Source organism: Kogia breviceps, chromosome X (genome assembly GCF_026419965.1).
Source record: "Kogia breviceps isolate mKogBre1 chromosome X, mKogBre1 haplotype 1, whole genome shotgun sequence".
Lineage (NCBI taxonomy): Eukaryota > Metazoa > Chordata > Mammalia > Artiodactyla > Physeteridae > Kogia > Kogia breviceps.
In genome coordinates, this window is record NC_081330.1 from 35,889,638 (window position 1) to 35,908,355 (window position 18,718).

The window sequence follows — 18,718 nt, forward strand, 5'->3', positions numbered from 1 at the left end:
AAAATTAATCCTCATGCCAAAGAGACACATTTTGGGGTTGGCAAATTTTGCTCCCATATGCTAGCATATATAAGAATTTATGCTTGATAAAAATGTGACAGCAATAATCATAGGGAAATAGTTAATCAACAAACAGTGCTCAAATAAATGACAATTTGGGGAAAAATGTTATATCCCTACCTCATACTATGTACAAAATGAATTTCAGATAAACTGACAGCTAAATATTTACAAAACATGGGCTTCCCTGGTGGTGCAGTGGTTGAGAGTCTGCCTGCCGATGCAGGGGACACGGGTTCGTGCCCCAGTCCGGGAGGATCCCACATGCCGCGGAGTGGCTGGGCCCGTGAGCCATGGCCGCTGGGCCTGCGCGTCCAGAGCCTGTGCTCCGCAACGAGAGAGGCCACGACAGTGAGCGGACCGCGTACCAAAACAAAAGCAAACAAAAAAACAAAAACATTAAAAAACTAGATTGTCTATCTGATCTTAGAATGCTAAAAGTCTTCAAGCACAAAAGCATTGGAAGAAATTACCATGGTCTGAAGGTGGTGCAGAAACCAATCACCGTGACCAATAAAAATGTAAAATATACATCAAAAGCATCATCAACAAGTTAGAAGGCAGTCTGGGGAAAACAATTACTGCAAAGGTGATAAAGGATTAGTATTCTTTATATGGGGACAACTCATGCAGATCATCAAGAGGAGAAATACCTTTACATCAAAAAACTGAGAACACAAAAGTGACAATTCACAAATTAAAATACATAATGAGTAATAAAGCATAGTATGCTTATGTTTGGAATTTTCTATAATGAAATTTGAAGGGAAAAAAAAACTGAGGAAAAGGGCAAGGAGAAAGCAAAAGAAAAGCAACCAGTGAGACGTGGCGGGGAGCTGGGAAGTACCTGCCCGCTTTCCTTTCCCTTGGGTTGCAAAAGGGAATCTTATTTATTAAGAACCCAAGAGGCAGGCTGGTTCATATTATGTGACAGGGTATTTTCCCTAAAGGTAACTGAGACAGGTACCTTTTTTTTGAAATTAGTAGCAGGGCAGTAAGCACAGAATGTTCTCTTAAGGATATATTAGTTTTACTCAAACCTGAGTGACAGAAAGAATTCTGTGGCTTGGATATTGAAGATGGTAGATAGCTCTTCAGATGAGAACCACTCAAAACAGCCAAATGAATAAAAAGGAAATGGCTCAGACTCAGAGACACACAACAACACTGCCTGTACAGACACAACACAACGAGCAAGTCTGGTGCTGCTATATGAGCATCCACAGCATGAAGGAGCCAGGAACGGGATGGGGGGATAAGAGTCTAAATGCTGCCAGGCCGGAATTCTAGCAGTTGGAGGTCAAAAGAGCACCATGCCCAAGTTGCTGCAGTGGTGGACCAGGTAGAAACCCCTTCCAATCTTAGCTCCACGTTCTAGATGCATGCCTTTCCTTTAGGCAGCCAGTTACAGCAGCAGACTTAGCAAGTCACATGTCAACTGTGGGCCACATAAATGAAGCACTATGGGACCCAGCCAGAACACTGGGGAACCATCATTCCCAATTGTCAAGTGCAGCGTGGGAACCCTGTGGACAGTCCCACCCCTTCCCCACCCTAAAGAGAACTGCCAGCCCTTGCCCAGCATGGCGCACCATAGTCCTTTCCTGCAGCGACTGGGCATCCCTCCATAAAGAGCATGCCAGCCCCTGCTTAGCTGGGAAGCAGACAAACTCATATGTGGCTGGCACAGCAAAGGGCCGAAAGAAAAAACAAGAGGTGGGTAAGACAGCGCTAGTCAATGAACCCACAGCAGTGCCGCACGTCTGTGTACACTGAAATTTATGACATTTTAAATAGGATGCTGTCATGGTTTTTAATCCTTTCAATAGTACCAGAAGAGCTGAAAATATTCACTTCAGCAACATAAGGCAATGATTAGGAGCACTGGCTCTGTAGTCAGAGAGACATTGGATCAAATCCCACCTATACCACTTACATGCCACTTAAATCACATAAACTTTCAGAGCCTGTTATCTTGATCTAACTGAGGATACTATCTGTACCTCCCACATAGGTTTGTTGGAAGGATTAAATTAGATCATTCATGTTAAATGCTTCCCGCCTTGACTAGACACACAGTAAAACTGATTATGAGCATTAGCAGGAAAAGGAAGAAAGCCAATCCTGACTCTGCCACTGTGTAATTTTAGCCAAGTTATGTAAAACCTCTTGTCCCCAACTGCTTTATCTGTCATGTGGATATAATGTATTCCTTATCTCATAACATTATTTGAAGGATTAGATAAGATCGTTTCAGACAAAGTACTTTGAAAACAGTAAACAGAGCTATACTAATATAACATGGAGTAATTCTTTTAAGAGCTGTCTACTTTCTAAAACACTGATTTTCAACTAATTTTTTTTAAAAAAAGGCAATCCCAAAGGTGACATACTGTATGATTCCATTTATATTGACATTCTTGAAATGACAAATTTATAGACGTGGAGAACAGATGAGTTGCCAGGGGTCAGGGACAGGGCACAGGTGGGAGGGTAGTGGACGTGGCTTTAAAAGGGCAACAGGAGAGATCCTCATAGTGATGAAACTATTCTTTGTCTTGACTGTACGGCTGTGATATTGTACCACAGTTTTGCAGTAGTTTACAACTGGAGGAAACTAGTTAAAGCGTACATGGGATCTCTCTGTATTTTTTACAAGTGTTTCTAAATTATAATGATATATTTATTATATAATATTTTATATATTTATCTCAAAATACAAAATTTAATTTAAAAATTTTGTAGACAATGTGAGTTCATGATAAAATGGGGGAAAACCTGGGATATCAAGTGAACAAAGCAGAATAGAAAATTATAATTAAAGAAGACAAAAAGTGGGGCTTCCCTGGTGGCGCAGTGGTTGAGAATCCACCTGCCAATGCAGGGGACACAGGTTCGTGCCCCAGTCCGGGAAGATCCCACATGCCGCGGAGCAGCTGGGCTCATGAGCCATGGCCGCTGAGCCTGTGCATCCGGAGCCTGTGCTCTGCAACGGGAGAGGCCACAACAGTGAGAGGCCAGCGTACCGCAAAAAAAAAAAAAAAAAAAAAAAGAAGACAAAAAGTAAAGAAATAAATTATATAAATCTTCAGATTAGGAAAAAACAGGAAAAGGAAATCAATAAAGATAAAACGTTGAAAATTAAGTGTATACACACACACACACACACACACACACACAAATAAAATAAGGTAAAAAGGATAAATATATCCAAAACCAGGTTCTATAAAGCAACCAAAAATAGATAAAAGTGCTTACTAACCTGACTAAAATATAAAATATAAGAGAGAGAACACAAAACCAGACAAGGTTAAGCCCAAGAAAGAAAACATGACTACAATGAGGAGATAGTTTTTTAAAATTTTAAAATAAGAGGGTAGCATATGCTCAACTAAATTCATGGCAACATTTTTGAAAACTTAAAAGAAATAGGTATTTTCCTAGCAAAATACAAATGACCAAAACTGACCCAAAAAGATTTGAATAGATGAATTACCATATAAAACACTGGAAAGGTAATTAAGGATCTACCAACTGAAAAAGACATTGAGACTTCGTATTTGGGCTTCACAGTTGAGTTTTATCTGACATTAAAAACACACACACACAATTTCTAAGGATAGTTAAAGTATTCCAGGCCAGAGAATAAGAAGGAAAATTCTGCAGTTCATTTTACATAATTTACATAATTTTAATCCTTAAACTTGATGAAAAGAATCCAGTAAAAAATGACTCCAGGGACTTCCCTGGTGGTGCAGTGGTTAAGAATCCGCCTGGCAATGCCGGGGACACGGTTCAATCCCTGGTCTGGGAAGATCCCACATGCTGCGGAGCAACTAAGCCTGTGTGCCAAAACTACTGAAGCCTGAGCACCTAGAGCCCGTGCTCCGCAACAAGAGAAGCCACGACAATGAGAAGCCCTCACATCACAACAAAGAGCAGCCCCCATTGGCCACAACTAGAAAAAGCCCGCGTGCAGAACGAAGACCCAATGCAGCCAAAAATTTAAAAGAAGTAAACAAAATAATTTTTTTTAAAAAATGACTCCAATCTCACTTATCAATACTAAGGCCAGGTTCTAAATAAAAGATTGACAAATAGAATCCAATAATATATTACAAATATATTACATTATTTCAGCAATGTAAGAGTAGTTCAAAACCAGAAAATCTAATGGCATAATTCACTATATCAAAAACTTAAATTAAAAAAAGGATCAAGGGCTTCCCTGGTGGTGCAGTGGTTGAGAATCCACCTGCCGATGCAGGGGACACGGGTTCGTGCCCCAGTCCGGGAAGATCCCACATGCCGCGGAGCGGCTGGGCCCGTGAGCCATGGCGACTGAGCCTGTGACCCTCAATGGGAGAGGCCACAGCAGTGAGAGGCCCGCGTACCGCAAAAAAAAAAAAAAAGATCAAAAAGATTGAAAAAGCATTTGATAAAATACAGAACCATTTCCGTTTAAAATATCTCCAAGTAAATGTGGAAACTATTTAAATATAATAGACTATTTGACAAATACCAACAGCAAATATGGAGAAACACCATTTCTATTTGAAATTAGTTATAGACAGAGTGGCCACCAGCATCATTTTTATTTAACGCTGTCTTTGAGTTTCCAGCAAAAACAGAAGAAAATGAAATAAATGATATAACCATTGGAAAGAAAAGATAAAACTAAAATAAAAGTTACCAGAACTAACAAAACAATTAGGTAAGATAGCTAGATATAAAAACTATTTTTAAAATTAATAAACTTTTTCTATTCTAGCAAGAGGCATTTAGGAATGGAAAGGAGGATAGTATTTCACTCATAACGAACAAAAAAGTTCTTAATTCTTTAAGAATAAATGTATCAAGAAAGGCATAAAACAAGATCTGAGCAGATGGAAAGAAATGCCATTTCTTAGACAAAAAGAGCTATAGGTTTTCAAAAATCAATTCTTAAAAAACTGAAATATAAATTTAATGCAATTCTAATTAGAATCCCAATAGGGTGGGGTTTGGAGGGCTGAATAAGTGATATTAAAATGTGTACAAGAGGGAAGAGATATGGGAACATATGTATATGTATAACTGATTCAGTTTGTTGTAAAGGAAAAACTAACACATTATTGTAAAACAATTATACTCCAATAAAGATGTTAAAAAAAAATGTGTACAAAAGAAAAAATACCAAAGAATAGCCAAGAAAAATATTATTTAATCTAATGTAATCCAGTCATCATGATTTACGTACACAAATAGACACACAGATGAAAGAGAACAGAGAATCCATAAATGGATCCTCATATATAAAAAGTTTGATGACAAAGATAGCAGTTCAGTTCACAGGGGAGAGTAAGGATTATTTAACATATTATGCTACTTTCACTGGTTTTCCATCTTTGAGGAAACAGTCTTAACAAAGACTGGGAACCCAGAAGCTATAAGAAAATAATCATATTTGGATATGAAAAAATTTATGTGTAAAAATATACCATCAGTAAAGTCGATACATACAGATTTGGAAAACATATCTATAATAAAGATGGTAGACCAAGGGCAAATATCCAAAATATACAAAGAGGCCTTATAATTTAAGAAAAATATAAATAACCCCTAGGAAATGGGCAGATCATATGAACAGATAATTCAAAGAGAAAATCCAATTGGACCAAAAAAGGAGAGAGAGAGAGAGAGACAAAAACAAAATGCATTAGTAGCCAAGGAAATACATCCATTAAGTTGTCAGAATTATAAAAGAGCCATAAAACCTTATGCTGGTAGGGATGTGAAACAAAGAATAATCTCATATGTTACATATAAAAGGGAAAAGTGAATTATAACAGCCTGTTTTTGTAAATCAATATGGTAACAAATATTTATTTATATATAAACATTTGTGTCTGTGTGTATAAATTGAAATCACCAGTATATAAGGGCATAAGCACAATGATTTTTAATTCAGCATTGACTGTAGTGGTCGAAATTTGGAAAGAATGTAAATGTTCATTAGTAGGGGAATAGCTAAATAAATTGTGCATCCATGAAATATTTTCCAGTCTTTTAAAAGAATAAGAGCTATACCAAGAGGCTTTGATAGATTTTCATGAGCTGAAAAAAGTAGGATGTGTTACTGTTTGCAGATGACATGATACTATACATAGAGAACCCTAAGGATGCTACCAGAAAACTACTAGAGCTAATCAATGAATTTGGTAAAGTAGCAGGATACAAAATTAATGCACAGAAATCTCTGGCATTCTTATACACTAATGATGAAAAATCTGAGAGTGAAATTAAGAAAACACTCCCATTTACCACTGCAACAAAAAGAATAAAATATCTAGGAAAAAACCTACCTAAGGAGACAAAAGACTTGTATGCAGAAAACTATAAGACACTGATGAAAGAAATTAAAGATCATACAAATAGGTGGAGAAATATACCATGTTCTTGGATTGGAAGAATCAACATTGTGAAAATGACTCTACTACCCAAAGCAATCTACAGATTCAATGCAATCCCTCTCAAATTACCACTGGCATTTTTCACAGAACTAGAACAAAAAATTTCACAATTTGTATGGAAACAAAAAAGACCCCGAATGGCCAAAGCAATCTTGAGAACGAAAAATGGAGCTGGAGGAATCAGGCTCCCTGACTTCAGACTATACTACAAGCCTACAGTAATCAAGACAGTATGGTACTGGCACAAAAACAGAAATATAGATCAGTGGAACAGGATAGAAAGCCCAGAGATAAACCCACACACATATGGTCACCTTATCTTTGATAAAGGAGGGAAGGATATACAGTGGAGAAAAGACAGCCTCTTCAATAAGTGGTGCTGGGAAAACTGGACAGCTACCTGTAAAAGTATGAAATTAGAACACTCCCTAACACCATACACAAAAATAAACTCAAAATGGGTTAAAGACCTAAATGTAAGGCCAGACACTATCAAACTCTTAGAGGAAAACATAGGCAGAACACTCTATGACATAAACCACCGCAAGATCCTTTTTGACCCATCTCCAAGAGAAATGGAAATAAAAACAAAAATAAACAAATGGGACCTAATGAAACTTAAAAGCTTTTGCACAGCAAAGGATACCATAAACAAGACCAAGAGACAACCCTCAGAATGGGAAAAAATATTTGCAAATGAAGCAACTGACAAAGGATTAATCTCCAAAATTTATAAGCAACACATGCAGCTCAATAACAAAAAAACAAACAACCCAATCCAAAAATGGGCAGAAGAACTAAATAGACATTTCTCCAAAGAAGAGGTACAGATTGCCAACAAACACATGAAAGAATGCTCAACATCATTAATCATTAGAGAAATGCAAATCAAAACTACAATGAGATATCATCTCACACCGGTCAGATTGGCCATCATCAAAAACTCTAGAAACAATAAATGCTGGAGAGGGTGTGGAGAAAAGGGAACCCTCTTGCCCTGCTGGTGGGAATGTAAATTGATACAGCCACTATGGAGAACAGTATGGAGGTTCCTTAAAAAACTACAGATAGGGCTTCCCTGGTGGCGCAGTGGTTGAGAGTCCGCCTGCTGATGCAGGAGACACGGGTTCGTGCCCCGGTCCCGGAAGATCCCACATGCCGTGGAGCGGCTGGGCCCGTGAGCCATGGCCGCTGAGCCTGCGCGTCCGGAGCCTGTGCTCTGCAACGGGAGAGGCCACAACAGTGAGAGGCCCACGTACCACAAAAATTTAAAAAAAAAAAAAAAAAAAAAAAAAAAAAAAACTACAGATAGAACTACTATACGACCCCGTAATCCCACTACTGGGCATATACCCTGAGAAAACCATAATTCAAAAAGAGTCATGTACCAAAATATTCATTGCAGCTCTATTTATGATAGCCAGGACATGGAAGCAACCTAAGTGTGCATCAACAAGTGAATGGATAAAGAAGATGTGGCACATATATACAATGGAATATTACTCAGCCATAAAAAGAAATGAAACTGAGTTATTTGTAATGAGGTGGATAGACCTGGAGTCTGTCATACAGAGTGAAGTAAGTCAGAAGGAGAAAAACAAATACCGTATGCTAACACATATATATAGAATCTAAGAAAAAAATATGTCATGAAGAGATTAGTGGTAGGATGGGAATAAAACACAGACCTACTAGAGCATGGACTTGAGGATATGTGGAGGGGGAAGGGTAAGCTGTGATGAAGTGAGAGAGTGGCATGGACATATACACACTACCAAATGTAAAATAGATAGCTAGTGGGAAGCAGCCGCATAGCACAGGGAGATCACCTCTGTGCTTTGTGACCACCTAGAGGGGTGGGATAGGGAGGGTGGGAGGGAGACGCAAGAGGGAAGAGATATGGGAACATATGTATATGTATAACTGATTCACTTTGTTGTAAAGGAGAAACTAACACACTATTGTAAAACAGTTATACTCCAATAAAGATGTTTTTAAAAAAGTAGTATGTGTTAAAGTATATATAGAATTATATTTTTGTAAAACAATTAACAAAAACAACCAAACATTCCAAAACCCGTGTGTGTGTGTGTGTATGTGTGTGTGTGTGTGTGTGTGTGTGTGTGTGTGTAAACCTGTGAGCATGGAGAAAAATATGGAAGGATACGTACTGGTCTGGTAATATGCAGGGATGATGTGGAAAGGTAGAGGCAAGGGACAAACCAAACAAGGAAAAGGACAGGGTAAAAAGGACCACTATAAAAAAATAAATCCAGCAGTTATATTTATGTATTTTATATGTACAAACACACATAAATTGAATTAAATTTAGAAAAGATGCAGTAAAAAAAACTAAATGTGGTCTCTGCTTGTTAAAATTTTTAAAAAAGCAAAAAAAAGGCACTAACCAAAATAATCTCTTGGTACGATTAGGGGTGGTGTTTATTTTATTCTTTATGTTTCTGTAATTTCTATAATGAGAACTGTTACTCTCATAATAATGAAATAAGACCAATAAATGTTACTTTTAAAACATTACACTGAAAAATTGAGCCCATTACGGGAAATCAAGGGGGGAAAACAGGGTTAAATACACCTTCCGCTTAGGAGCTGTCCAAGTAAGAGCTTATGAAATCAGGATCCATTACCCCTCATCCAGCAGAAAGTTATTCACCTGAGGCAAGAGACTAAGTGGCTATTCCAAGGAGCTATCTGAAGCAGCAAATAGGGTATATTTCCCCTACCTAACACTTTAAAGACTTAACTAAATCAGAAAGCCATTTACACCACTCTCAATTATCTAAGGATCTGCTAGGCTCTTTACTTTTTGCCCCCTCTCTCTGGCTTGCAGCCATTTCCCTGCTCAGAAACAGCTCCAAAGTGGGGGCCAGAGAAGGGGGAAAGAGACAAAATTAATTGGGTCGATTTAGCTTCTCATTAGCAACTCTAATAAAAAAGGTTTGATAAATGAGATGGTTACAACTCATGGTTAAAATGAGGCTTCCGGGACTCTTGAGAATTTCATTTAAGCAAACTTGCCTTCAGACAAACATGATTTGCCTGCAATACACTTTAATGGATCTGATGCTTTCTATTTTAAAGAAAGTCAGCACTTGTAATAAGGTGATATTTTTCTCTCCTCACTTTAATTTGCACTTTACCAAAAATAAATAAATAAATTAAAAACACAAAACAAAAGTCCTTCAAAGCATCCTCATTCGCTGAAGGAGGGGAGCTGTTTGGTCCCCAGCATACTCCAGAGAAACTGTACGAGGGCAGCAAACTTCCAAGGGGGAAAGTCTGGGGCATAAGACACCACCACAAAGAATCACTAAAAAGGATCTGTCAGGGCTTCACAAGCACAGAGGCCAAATCTCCACATACAACATTTGCCTGTTTCATTGGACCTTTGAAGACTTCTGTCCCTTGGGAAGCCCAGACACAAAGCATTGCAGGTTCAAGGTGGTCACAAGCAACTGTGTTCATCATCCTTTGTTATCAAACAGACAAAGCAGTTCAGCAATGGCAACAGAAAAACAATCTCCCCTTACTTGAAGACGACGACAGCTCCCGGACATGGAGGGCAGGCCAGAAGAAAGATCTGCAATGGAAAAAAAAAATTAAGTATGGTTATCAAGAGAAATGCTGGACACAGTGAGGCAGTGTTATTTTAATAATAATAATAATAATAATAATAATAATAATAAATAACCAAACTCTTACACAGAAAATGTAACATAAAAGACTTTAAAAGACAAGCAAGTGGTGTTCTAAACATGTTTGTGTTTGCACATGCATCTATGTGTGCCTGTCTGTTCCAGCTGTGTGTGTGTGACGGGGAAGGGGTAGGTCGGGGAGAAAGGGAAAGAGATGGATGAAGAGCGGAAGAAGTAATTGGTGGAGGCGTAGGAGACGGGGAGAGCTTTTCTTAAGCCATTTCAGCCTCTAAAATACTTCCTCTTAACCTCTAGAAGACTCAATTTTTCAATTCTTCAAGTTCAGCATGACACGAGTAGCCAGTATGACAAACTTTTAACCTAGGACAAGTAAAAATGGATTCTGAGATAGGACAAATATACAAATGCCATCTGGTTTGCCTCCCGTGGGGGAAGGTGGGTTAATCAATACCTAGCTTTGCCAGATTTAGAAAGAAAAATACAGGATGCCAAGTTAAATTTGAATTTCAGATAAACAATGAACAATGTTTTCGTATAAGTATATCCTGAATAGTGTATGGAACATACATATACTAAAACATTACTCATTGTTTATCTGAAATTCAAATTGAACTGGACAGCCTGTATTTTATCTGGCAATCCTATCAATATTGCCACCCCCCGGGCTCTTAACCTCCCTTTGATTTTGAAGGGGAGCAGAATTTGCTACCCCAAAGTTCGTTTCTTTGGCATAAGGATTACTTTAGGCTGATTGTTTTTAAGAAACAACAGACATAGGAAAAGCACTGAAAACTGTGTAGAAGTTACCCTTCTGTAAAAGACATCTACATTTATAAGGAAAATCTCCATTTGTTAAGGTGTCTCCCTCTAGAAAAAGAAGGAAGACTCTAAATCTCTAGAAACTCTCAACAATGGAGAAGGCAAGGACCTAAATCTGCCTAACAACCTTACCCTTGTTCACTGTGCTTTTCCTGGTCACCTCCAGGAACTGGCCTTCTCCTCCACCCCTACCCACCAACCAACAGTCAACATCTTTCTTTTATCTTTGGCTGGAGATGGTATTTAAGGTGGTGGCTTGGGCCATTTCAGGGAGTTAGTCAGTTTTCCTGGGTCTCCCTCATGTATACAGGAGGTATACATGTCTTTAAACTCCCACTGTTTTTCTTCTATTATTATTTTCCTCCCTCACATTTGACTGGTTTGTTTCGAAGCATGACTAAGTGGGTCCCCTTCTAGTCTCCCTGCTCAAACCAAACAAAAAGAACCTGGTCCTTCTAAGAGACCATCAGTTCCATGCTACTTGGTTTGAAATAGGCCTGGGTTACAGCCTTCAAAAACCTACAGCCCTGGCAGTCTGACTGCACCAAAGCACTGGTTCTCAAGAGGGACAAGGAAAGCCCTGCAGAGCACTTATAAAATGTGCAAATTTCTGGGCTCCCCCCCATTAGGAATGCTGATTCCAGAAGTCTGGGGTGCCAGGAATCTGCGCATTTTAACAAATGCCCCAGGAGATTCAAACACTCCAGGCAAGGTTTGATCAAAGACATTCAGCCAAAAAAAACAAAACAAAACAAACAAAAAAAAAAACAGACGTTCAGCAGAACAAAGGATTGACAAAAGAATGAAACTCATGTTTATGGAGTTACTTTACCTACAGTGTCTTAATGGTGAGGATTTACAAAATCATTGATATGTGTCCCTCTCTTGTGGTGAGCATTTATGAGCAGACATTATCTGCATTATGGGCTAGTTCGGCTTTGTCACGAGTATATTCTTTATATTCTGTACTTCAGTTCTCTCAGAATCTACACTTAAGAGGAAAGGGTACTATAAGGAAAATCACTATAAGTAGAGACACCTGCTTGAATCCCTGCCACGAAGAAGAGAAAGAATGGAAAATAAAAAGGGTCTTGAAAGGAACACAGCCAGGAGTCCATTACCCACACAATACTTCATCAGAGAACCCCGCCAAGAAAATATCCATTGAGAACATGCCTTTCCCCTGTGGATCAATTTGATTAAAAGTGCAAAACCAATGACAATTGCAGGTCCACAATCTATCTGCAATCGCCAAATCCAAAAAGCTCTAAAAACCAAAAGTCTGTTTTTTGTTTGTTTGTTTGTTTTCAAAACTAATTTGGTAGCAGATATGACTTGAACTGAGCTGAGGCTACTTACAGACTTTCTTTATTCCATTTATGGTGAGTATTCACACATTTTCCACAGAAAGAATGTATTTTGAATACGGGATGCTGTGCCAGACCCCACTGGGAGTGTCGGTAAAACACGTTCACTGGGGCTTCCCTGGTGGCGCAGTGGTTGAGAATCTGCCTGCCAGTGCAGGGGACGCGGGTTCAAGCCCTGGTCCAGGAAGATCCCACATGACGCGGAACAACTAAGCCCATGCGCCACAACTACTGAGCCTGCACTCTAGAGCCCATGAGCCACAACTACTGAGCCTGCGTGCCACAACTACTGAAGCCCATGCACCTAGAGCCCGAGCTCCTCAACAAGAGAAGCCACCGCAACAGAGAGTAGCCCCCACTCACCACAACTAGAGAAAGCCCGTGTGCAGCAACGAAGACCCAATGCAGCCAAAAAAAGCACGTTCACTGTATTGCCTTTCTAAAATCCAAAAAATTCACTTATGAAATACATCTGAGCTTAATGGTTTGGGATAAGGATTGTCAACTTGGAATTTCAATCATCCAAACATGAACTTAACCCCACTCCTCAACCCCACCTGTCAGGAGCAGTCCAAGAAAGAAACAAAGCTGGTATTCTTTACCACTGACCCAGCAGTAAAGTTACTCACCTTAGGAAAGGGACCAAGTTGGAGGCTGTACATAGTTACCCAGCATCAGGCCCATCAAAGGCTACATTCAGAAACTACAATATATAGAAAGCAGACAGGGGGCCCTAACCACCTTGGAAAGAATACTTCTGGAGTCACCTAAGAGCCATGCCAGCAGTGTTCCTGAGCTTCTGGAATACCCTAGATACTTCCAACATGCTAAAACAGAGAAGTAAAAATGCGACACTGGGCCCCACTGTTAACTCTTACTTTTCTATACCCATAGCCAAGAGGAGATAACCAGATTCCTGAGGGCCGATTTCCCTGTAACTGCTCCATTTGGCTGGTTCTGACCCACGACAGCCCTATGCCAGAGGCCCAGAAACCTACTGAAGAAAGCAAGCCTCCAGTCCCAACTCACTCATGGGTCTGATTTCTCTTAAGGTAGCTCTGCTAGTCTTGACTGTAACTGAGTTTTCCAACAGTTGCTTTCCTGCGGCCATGTCATTTCCAACCAGCACGTTGGCCTTCCTCATCTTGCCTGTCTATTCCCGACACCAGGACAGAGGGTATCTTTTTCAAGCAACCTTTAAAGCAGATACATGTAGACACATCAAAAAAGGAGATTTGAAAAATGATCCCAGGGACTTCCCTGGTGGCACAGTGGTTAAGAATCTGCCTGCCAATGCAGGGGACACAGGTTCAAGAATCTGCCTGCTAATGCAGGGGACACGGGTTCAAGCCTTGGTCCTGGGAGATCCCACATGCCACGGAGCAACTATGCCCGTGCGCCACAACTACTGAAGCCCGCGTGCCTAGAGCCCATGCTCCACAACAAGAGAAGCCACCACAATGAGAAGCCCACGCACCGCAACGAAGAGTAGCCCCCGATCATCGCAACCAGAGAAAGCTCGCGTGCAGCAACGAAGACCCAATGCAGCCAAAAATAAAAAATAAATAAATAACTTTTTTAAAAAAGAAGCTGCCTGCCAATGCAGGGGACACGGGTTCGAGCCCTGGTCCGGGAAGATCCCACATGCCTCAGAGCAACTAAGCCTGTGCACCACAACTACTGAGCCTGTGTGCCACAACTGCTGAAGCCCGCACGCCTAGAGCCTGTGCTCTGCAACAGAAGCCACCGCAATGAGAAGCCCACGCACCGCAACAAAGAGTAGCCCCAGCTCACCACAACTAGAGAAAGCCCGTGCTCAGCAACGAAGGCCCAACACAGCCAAAAATAAACAAAATTTTTTTAAAAAAATTTTTAATTTATATGAAAAAGGATCCCAACTCCATCCTATTCCTTTTCCAGTAAACTCAGTCTCCTCTGGCAACTTCATAGATTTATGACACTAAACCTCTGTGCTCTGTCATGCTGGAGCCACATCCATAATCACCATTAACCAAAGGAGAGGAGTGAAGATAACATGTTAATTCAGAGGCCCAAAGGCCCCCAGCCTTGGCCCGAATATCCCTGCTCTCTTCTTTGATTGGCTGCCAACTGCCTCCAAATTTTGTTGGCATTTGTTTCAGCCTAGCAGATGGAAAGCTACTCTATCCCTCAAGCTGCAAATAGGGTGGGAAGAGAGGACACTTGGAAGTACAAACAAGGATGGCAGGAAGATGAGAAGGCATCTGAGCACATCCGAGCACCGACTTGGCAGTTTGTGTTCATGCTGCCATCCGCCTGGCTAGGCACCTGAAGAAAAGGGCATGGGCAGGGAGCACACAGAGAAATGCTACAAAGCACTTCCACTTACCCATCGCCTGGGAGGTAAGCAGGGCCTTGCTATGAAATCCCATTTTACAGATGGAGAAACCCAGGGGGAAGGTTCTGACAAGGTTTCTGGCAAGAACCCAGGTCCCGTAACTCCCGGATCAACACACTTTCCACCTCACACCTGACATGGTCCCAGCCTCACGGGGGCTTCTTTAGACTCTAGCCCTGCCCCTTGACCCCCCCCCCAACAGAACACATGGTGCCATCGCAGGAGCCCCACACCTGTACCACCACCCAAAAATCTACTCCTCACAAGGCGAGATATCTCAAAACATAAACCTTCCTGGGCAGCAAATTATATTTACGCAGATGGATTTCAGAGTCCAGCAGTCTCTAAAGACAGGCTCATCTTAGCTCCAACCTGCTTCGTTCCCAGATCTGCTGGGTGCTGGCAGTTCCTGAATCCTTACAAAACTGGACTCTTGTTTGGCTGGTTTTTCCTGGAAAAACCTTCAGGTTCCATTCAAAAACCACACTCTCTCAGCTTCCCCAGGAGAGAGTGGCTCTCTAGCATCTTGCCCAGAAACTCAAAAATTCAGCTTTTTCCTAAGCACCTAATCTAGGCACCAGCAGCTGTTCCAGTTCACCCTGTGCCTCTGAACCACTCTGGTTCCAGGTTCCCACCTTCCCTACCCAAGCTCTCAGCATCACTTGACCCACTCCTGTTCCTCTTTCTGTTCCATAGTCATATCAGCCCCAAGTTCACTGGCATCTATACTCAGCTCCCTGTCAATTTCTGCTCCACCCGAACATTAGATTCAGTAAACCCCCATGGTCATAAGGCGGAAAGAAGATAATTTTTGTTCACAGGAGGAAGTGTTAACACTATGAGAAATGTAGTTGGGGAGGACGGCCAGTCACCAAGACCATCCTAATTGAGGGGCTAGCCAGGTTAAGCAGTGAAGAGGGATGGGAAAACGAAATGAAAGGGAAAGAGAGTGAGAGAGGGACAGGAAAGTTGTGTTTGGCCTGTAACACAGTCTTCCGAGGTCCAGCCCTTGCAGCTCCAATTCTCCTGGCTCCACCGCCTATGAGGGCACCCGACTATTTGGGGGTTCCTAAAGAGGAGTGCTTACAAACATTACCCACCATAGCAAAGATCCATTCCTTGGGCTGCCCAAAGTCTGTCCTAGGCTCTGTTCACCAATGTTTATACTCTCGGGTCCTCATCTTCTCTCTCCCTGGACCACTGACACAGACATTGCTGCAAGAGGGATCTATCTAAAATGCAGCTCTGATCTACCCTTTAAAATCCCTTAGGGCTTCCCTGGTGGCACAGTGGTTGAGAGTCCACCTGCCGATGCAGGGGACACGGGTTCATGCCCCGGTCCAGGTGGGCCCGTGAGCCATGGCCACTGAGCCTGTGTGTCCAGAGCCTGTGCTCTGCAACGGGAGAGGCCACAACAGTGAGAGGCCCACGTACCGCAAAAAAAAAAAAATTAAAAAAAAATAAATAAATAAAATCCCTTAATGGCTGGCCAGTAACTACAGGAAAAGCTCAAGTTCCTTAGCATGGCAGGCAAGGCTTTCTCTACTCTGGACCCTGTGGATCTCTCCAGCGTGGTAGCCTCATGCATTGTCCCAAACTGTATCCTGAACACACTCCATGTCATAAACATGCTTCTACAATCTCATTTTCTAATAGCTTCCTTTTATTCAATTATATGGATATGCAACAATTTACTCAACCAATCTCCTCCTGTCGCACACGTAAGTTATGTCTAAACTTTCAGATCCTTCTCTATTTAGCCTCCATTTGTAGAATAAGGATTTCTAGGTCTCCAAAGGGAATATACATTTTAAGGCTTTTAACCGATAATTCTAAACTGCCTTCCAGAAAATGTCTTTGAATTTATACTCCCACCAGCAACATATGAGAATGTGTTTCTGCTACATCCTGGCCAATAGGTCATTATCACTTTTTAAAAGGCAAAACACTGACGGGGAGCATAATTTGCCACCCCCATATAGGTCTCTTTGGCATAAGGACTATTTTGAGCTGGTTTTTTTTAGAAAAAAAAAAAAAAAAAAAAAAAAGCAGATACAGGAGAAGCCCTGAATATCAAGTATACAATACTCTTTCTGTAAGAGACATTTACATCTATAAAGGAAATCTCCATTTGTAAGGGTGTCTCTCACTCTGTACAAGAGAAGGATGACTCTGAACCTCTAGAAACTCTTATCAATAGAAAAGGCAACTTAAATCCACATAACAACCTTACCCTTGTTTACTGTGCTTTTCCTGGTCACCTTCAGGAACTGGCTCCCTCCACCCTTTTGTCTTTAGCTGCAAATGATATTTGAGGTGGTGGCTTGGGCCCTTTGACAGAGTTACTCAGTTTTCCTGGGTCTCTCCCATGAACACAGGAGGTATACAAGTTATTAAATGTCTGTTTGTTTTCCTCTTGTTATTCTGTCTCTTATTACAGGGGGCTCTCAGCCAAGAATTTAGAAGGGTAGAAGGAAAATTAATTTTCCTCCACTACAACACACACACACACACACACACACACACACACACAAACACACTCTCTTTATTGCTTTAATTTGCATGTCTCAGATTACCAGAAATATTAAACTATTTTCTAACATGTTTTTTGGCCAGCCATATTTCTTCTTTGGGGATGTGACCATCTGTGGCCTTGCCTATTTTTCAACTAGTATGTTCTTTTCCTTATTGGGTTATAAGAGCTATTTACATTTTAATGACATTAAATACAGACTATTTGACATTTGCTGCAAATATTTTTCCCATGTTGCCATTGTCGTAGCTCTGGTTATGGTAGTTTCATATGGAAGTTTTTATATCTTTAAGTAATCAGATATACTTGTTATTTCCTTGATGGCTTCTATCTTTGATGCCATGCTTTGAGTCTTTTACAACCCTGGGATTAAAAAAAGAGTCCCCGATTGTTTTCATAATATTTTAAAATTTTAAATCTCCAAATCAAGAAATTGTATCACTGCTAATCCTACTCACTCTTCCATGAGAATGGCCTTCTCATCTTTCTTCTTTTAGCTACCTCTTTTTTACCCTTCAAATAACAAAAGAAAGCATCATTTCCTCGATCCTCCCATTAATTCCTCCTGTTTACCTCTTTCTAAGAAATTACCATTTTTGTCAGTATAAGGAGATGACAAAGAGCCTTCTCTCAAGAATTCAGACAAAAGGGAAATTGGAGTACCTACTAACAAACTCTCAGGCTTCAAGAATCAACATACGATAGATTTAAAAGATTGCAAATTCATTTTAAAGCCAGAATGTTCCCAGACTTGAAAGGCCACATTGTAACCTGTTAGAATTATACCCAAAGAAAGAACGGGGTTGGCCAACAACTGAGGTATAGAAAAAGGAGAGTCACAAAGGCATACATACTTGGCAGTGTCCACATCCAAGCACTATCCAGGGACCAGAGAACCTTAGCTTAAAAACATCAAGTTTTCTGGTCCCATTGCCAAATTCACCTCTATTAAGAGAATGGAAGCAGGATAGGGAGCATTGCTAAGTGGGTGAGATTATGGGCTTTAGAGTTAAGACAGACTTGGGTCCACATGCTGGCTCTGCCACTCACCAGCACTGTAACCTTGGACAAGAGACTGGAGGAATTTTCATCTCTAAAATAGGGATAAAAATAGCACCTATGTCTCACGAGGTTTTGGAGAGGATCAAATGAGATAAAGCGAGCAAAGCACTTGGCACAATGTCTAGCACATAGCTAGCACTCAATACATAGTAGCTATAATTATTCTGATCTCAAAAGAAAATCCATCCCTACTTTGAGCTACATCAGCAAGAGCTTAGATTAAACTTCCAATTCATCTAACTACACTTGTTCTATTTCCATGCTTGTGCTATAATGTGCTAATATATTACTTGGCTTCCCTTATCCAGCTGCCTACAAGGAGAGAATCCTTAAACACTGGAGGCTCAGTTTCCTCGTCTGTCAGATGAGAG

The 18,718-nt window shown here is 40.7% G+C and overlaps 1 protein-coding gene across 10 annotated transcripts in view; it reads right to left on the bottom strand.

The window, feature by feature from the left end:
• Positions 1 to 18,718, bottom strand: part of TMEM164 (transmembrane protein 164) — a 168,027-nt gene that overhangs the window by 82,849 nt on the left and 66,460 nt on the right. For all 10 annotated transcript variants that reach the window (XR_010838625.1, XM_059049829.2, XM_059049842.2 and 7 more), the window contains one exon: positions 10,064 to 10,113. Coding sequence is in view for 6 of the 10 variants with exons in the window: in XM_059049829.2 (XP_058905812.1) it covers positions 10,064 to 10,113 (50 nt within the window). In the remaining 4 variants the exon portion in view is untranslated. The remainder of the gene's footprint in view (positions 1 to 10,063; positions 10,114 to 18,718) is intronic.